General features: G+C 30.7%; 1 protein-coding gene across 1 annotated transcript; it reads left to right on the top strand.

Annotated features, from left to right (window-relative positions):
- The first annotated feature begins 3,158 nt into the window (after positions 1–3,158).
- Positions 3,159–4,878, top strand: LOC108478813 (GDSL esterase/lipase At2g23540-like). The gene is made up of 5 exons (XM_017781268.2): positions 3,159–3,618; positions 3,705–3,835; positions 3,919–4,167; positions 4,253–4,508; positions 4,586–4,878. Exons 1-5 carry the CDS (start codon positions 3,192–3,194, stop codon positions 4,807–4,809), a joined length of 1,287 nt encoding a protein of 428 aa, XP_017636757.2. The 5' UTR covers positions 3,159–3,191; the 3' UTR covers positions 4,810–4,878.
- The last annotated feature ends 939 nt before the right edge of the window (positions 4,879–5,817 follow it).

The raw sequence follows: 5,817 nt of genomic DNA, 5'->3' as shown, positions 1-5,817 counted from the left end.
AAATATAATATTATGGATAATGTTAAAATTAGAATAATGAGATAAAGTAGAAAAAAAAAGGATAAAATTGGGTTGGCAACGGAACTTTAGAGGTGAATTTTAAAATAAATAAAGGAGAAGGGGACCGATTTGAACACGTGAGCAATCCAAAAGGCCTAAAGGAGTAAATAACCCAACCTTTATAAACGACGTCGTTCAAGTGTCCCTCCTTCAAACGTCCAGAGGACTAAGTTGCAACGGAGATAAAATTACTTGGCTGAATTAAAAAAAGAAAGGAAGATGAAAAAGGATTAAAATAAAGAAGTAAAAAATACGGGGGGGGATTGTGGTCGTAAATATCCCGAAACAATAAAAACACGCGGATCTTTCTTGTCGGGTCGAGTCGATCCGTTTTACACCAAAACGACGCCGTTTTGGGTGCTGAGTATTGGCCCCAAAACGACGTCGTACCAGGGCCCTTTAAAAATCAATTTTTTTTAAAAATCTCATTTCTGTTGATTTTAAAGAAAGAGAGAGAGAGAGAGAGAGAAAGTTTTCTCTATGGAGAAAATCTGGAAATGACCAGAGGGTCCGGCCATCGCCCCGCCGTGGCTCCGCCGTGCCGGCCACCGGAAATCGCCCTGAGGTAATTTTTTCTTTTTTATTTATTTATTTAATAAATATGCTTTATTATATTGGAAATGAAGATGGTTTGTGTAAATAAATTCGAAGAAAAAAAAGAAATAGACCTTAGATTCGGTCCTTACTATTTCTTGCTGTGATTTAATATTGAAGCCCTTTTCGGTGATGCTCTTTCTTTGTATTTGATCGATATTCTTTGCTTTTTTATCAGAAAAGGAAAAAAATCAATAATCTCCCCCTTTTTACCGCATATGCTTGGGCTTATATAGCCGTTTACACTTCTTTTTCTTGCTTTCTGTCTATTCTCGTTTAATGTTTGCATGGCGCAACTTGGAGGATGGTGGGGCAGTGCTGATGCTTCGTCAGAGGCGTCAGAGGGCAGGTGGTTTAGGTGGCCGACTTGGATGGGGCTAGGGACAGAGGCGGCAGAAGCTGATTTTAGGGTTTCTTTTTTCTTTTTTTTTTGTCTTTTGATTTTAGGTATTGGGCTAATTGGGCTAGGGTTAGGTATTGGGTTTGGGGTTAGGAAATGGGTTTTGATTTGTTTGGGTTTCTATTTAAGTATTGGGCCCGATAATTTGGGCATTTACAATACTAATAATTTTATAGCAATTAATATATTTTTTTAAATTATTAATTGTGTAATTGTGTAATTACAATATATACCACCAAACATTACATGAGAATTACAATATAATTACACTTTATCAACTAAACATGTTTAGAAAATTACAATTCTTCGTAACTACAAAAATAATGAAATTACACTTTCATTCAATTACTCTATACTCGATCTCGAAAAAATCAATCGGAAATTACTGATTTTTTTAAAGTTGCCAATCAACAGCGATACATTATCATTTTTGTGGAGAAATGCGAAGTCCAATTATGATAATTATAAAAAAAAACAAATTTCATTATGTTAAAATTTACAAAGTTTCACCAAAAAAATTATAATCAATATAATTTAAATTTAGATTTATAAATGAAGTTAAAAATTGAATGACAAATATATTTTTATAATTTTTATTTTAATCAAATCCGAGTCTACAAATATGAAATATCAAAAATAAAATAAAAAAATGTAAAGCCTAAAATGATATATTAACAAATAACACTTATGTTTAATCTATAGTAAACACAATATAAGAGTACTACATATCACAATTTTCAACAACGAAATAACTTGATATAATATTGTATAAAAAATATCTATCTATCATCAATTATTTTGAAATTTAGTATTATTTAAACAACACTCTTCCTTAACTCTATTTTGCTATTTGAATTAAAGTCTAAATTATATTGTATATTAATTTTTATATAATTTTATTTTTCATTTGATCACCTCCTATAAGTATTAAAATAATATATGAGACAAGAGATTCAATTAACCAAAGATTCAAAAGCTGAAATTTCAGCCCTACCATCAATAGGCGCATTTATAATACCACCCAAATAATAAAGTATTTCAATCTTCAAAACTCAAAAAAAGGGTTATTTGGACTAAATAGGCCTTCTAAGCTAAAATAAAACCAACCAGCCCTTAAAACTCATAAAACAAACTAGATTTGAACCGTTTGACTTGAAATTTATTATTTCAATATTAGTTAAAACATGTCATTTGTAATTTTTGTAAATTTAGAATTTAATATTTATACTTTTATTTTTAAGAATTTAACACTATTAACAATTAGACTTGAATTTTAAAATTTGAAAAGTATAGAGATTAAATTTCAAATTTGTAAAAAATATAAAGACCTATGATATATTTTAACCTTTAACAAATAATTAATTTAAATTTAAATTAATTTATAAAGTACATAATTATTAATATAGAAATAAATTTTTAATAGTGATTTCAACTTAAACTCATCCTGGTATATAAAGAATTTCAATGCACTTATTTCCATTTCAAAGTTTGTACAATTATCAGTTATTTAATATTGTTTGATGATGTGATGCATTCAACATTAGTTTGAACTCAACTTCGTTCAATTTGTGTAAACCCCTTTTTTCCCATTAAATTATCTTTCAATTTCTTAAATTATTACCAAACATTCACCAAAGCTACACCTCACCTCCAACATTCTCCAGTTTCAATGATATATAATCATAAAAAATATTCTAATCAACCCTTCCTATTTGGTATAATACACACATTGTAATTTATTTGGCTCTCCAACTTTAATAAAAAATTATTTTAACTTTTTTAATTTTTTTATTTTTAAACTTTAAACTTGTATTGTTTATCAAGTAACTTAAAATGAATAAAAAATTAACATTTGTTAACTTTATCGACTTGACATACATGTGTATGCTACTTCAACAATTAATTATTTTTTAAAATATTTACTTGTTAACATGGCACATATATGTTATGTCAAAAAAATTTCTATTCATTAAAAGGTAATTTAATAAAACAATACAAATTTAACGACTAAAAATAAAATATTAAATTTCTTTTATAAAATTAGAGGAAAAATATTTTACTTAAAATATATAATCTATCTAGGCCGCCATTTACGTATGCCCAAAGCAAAAGACAACACGTTGAGCAAATTGGCAACATGTTTGATCAACTACCCTGCATCAAACAGTCCATCCCTTTGCAAATAGTAGAGTCAAACCAAATGCAAACTCCTTATAATATATACAAACCACTCAAAGTTTACAGGCAAAAATACTTAGGAATTTCATCCACAGTTGCTTCAATTAGCTTTGAGGAGATAACCATGGCTAGTGTGAAACCTTGGAGCCTTGTTTTGGTTGTTTTTTGTATCATGAGTTTGAGCTATTTCGTTAATGGTGCTGGTAGTAATGAAGGTTTGGGAGCTTCTTTCATCTTTGGCGATTCTTTGGTGGATGCCGGTAATAATAACTATTTGCAAACTTTGTCCAGAGCAAATATTCCCCCAAATGGGATTGATTTTAAAGCCTCGGGTGGCCAACCTACTGGCCGCTATACCAATGGTAGAACCATTGGCGACATTGTTGGTAAGCTTTTTCTCCTCGACTGCATTTAGAAGAGTGTTTTTGGACGTGAAATATCTAAAGTTGGTCCTTTTGTTTATAATGAACAGGAGAAGAATTGGGAGTACCAAGTTATGCAGTTCCATATCTTGCTCCAAATTCTACAGGGAAAGCTATATTATATGGTGTAAATTATGCATCAGGAGGAGGAGGGATTATGAATGCTACTGGAAGAATATTTGTTAGTTTTTCTTTTTTGTCTCTGTATTTCTAAATTTAGCCTTTTCCAGCATATGTTTAGTTTAATTAATGTGTGTTTTGCAGGTTAATAGGCTAGGATTGGATATCCAAATCGACTACTTCAACAATACAAGAAAACAGTTTGACAAATTATTGGGTCCATCCAAGGCCAAAGATTATATTTCCAAGAGATCCATCTTCTCAATTACAATTGGAGCCAATGATTTTCTCAATAATTACCTTCTCCCTGTTCTTTCCGTTGGGGCAAGGATTTCCGAGAGCCCCGATGCTTTCATCGACGACATGATCAATCACATAAGGAACCAATTAACGGTACTAAACTCTAGGTTTTTCTATATTTTACACTTGTATTTGAGTCCGTGTTAACTAGCAATTTTGTTACTGTTAATGGTGGCAGAGACTATACCAGCTTGGTGCACGGAAGTTCGTGATCGGGAACGTCGGTCCGATCGGTTGCATACCCTATCAGAAAACCATCAATCAATTGAATGAAAATGAATGTGTTGATTTGGCAAATAAGCTAGCAATGCAATACAACAGGCGGTTAAAGGAACTGTTGAGTGAACTGAATGGAAAGCTCCAAGGAGCCATATTTGTTCATGCCAATGTGTATGACCTAGTGATGGAGCTCATAACAAATTATACAAAATACGGTATTAACATGGATAAACATCTCGGTATTTAGAAATAGGAATCAAAACATCGATAACACGTTGTTTGTTGAATGCAGGTTTCACAACAGCAAGCAAGGCTTGTTGTGGAAATGGAGGCCAATTTGCAGGGATAATTCCATGTGGACCAACATCAAGCTTGTGTAAGGATAGAGAGAAGCATGTGTTCTGGGATCCTTACCATCCAAGTGAAGCTGCCAATGTTATAATAGCTAGGCAACTTCTAAACGGAAGTACTAAGTATATTTCACCAGTGAATCTTAAACAGCTTCGTAATCTCTAGCCCTGCTTAATGTTTCCATTTTCACACATCTTTAATCAAATTTATTGTTAATTGTTTCCATTCCAAGAAGACGAGTTTCTTCCATAGCTTTAAACTTTTCTGTATTCTTCCTTGAACATTTCAATTGTTAAGGCAAACAAACAAGTAGCTGGCTTCAATTTGATTATTTTGGTCACTTAAATATTGATTGCAAAATATTACAGCTATGATCTGTCTTCACTCCAATTTTTCAACATTTATATACCCACCAAAGCTCTTCAAAACTTTCTTAAACAGGTTAGAAGTCGGTCTTCCCAAGATTTTCCATTCTAATCATCTTATCTTCCTCCATTTCGCTTGCAGTTTTTTTTTTTAAATATAAACTTTAATAAAAAAATATATTGAATAAGATAATTAAATAGATATTTACTAGTCCTGATAGCCCGCCTAAAAGTGGGAAGGTTTGGAGCTTTAGGCAAAAATATAGGTTTAAAAAAATATGTCTTGGCAAAAAATGAAGTTCGTTTTCTAAATGGATCAAACCTCAAGTAAGATTTTTTTTGTTTGAGTTTGAGTCCAACCCAAATTTGCAAAAAAAAAAAAAAGAGATACTATTTTGTTTTGTTGTTTCTACTATTATTGTTTTACTGTTGTATTTTGTTGTGGTTTTAATGTCATTTCCTTCTTATATTGTTACTATTTTTTTTGTTGTTTGAATATTGTAAAATTATTATTTTATTGTTAATTTTACTATTTTTAGAGATATTTGCTTATTAAGTTATACTTATTTTAGTATTATTTAAGTATAAAAAATTTTAAAATTTATTTTCAATTTGTTAGGATACATTTTAAATTTCTTTTATATAAAAATAATATTATAAAAAGATTTTAATATGGACGGGTTGGACCGGACTCGAGTTTTAGCATTTTTATTTGAGTTGGGTTTGAACAAAATTTTAAACCTATTTTTCGGTCGAGCTTAAGACTTAAAAACGGGCCTAAAATTCTGTTGAGACCTGACCTGAACAC

Source organism: Gossypium arboreum, chromosome 12, assembly GCF_025698485.1.
Source record: "Gossypium arboreum isolate Shixiya-1 chromosome 12, ASM2569848v2, whole genome shotgun sequence".
NCBI lineage: Eukaryota > Viridiplantae > Streptophyta > Magnoliopsida > Malvales > Malvaceae > Gossypium > Gossypium arboreum.
Note: the sequence above shows the minus strand (reverse complement) of the source record. Positions and strands in the feature narration are given on the sequence as shown.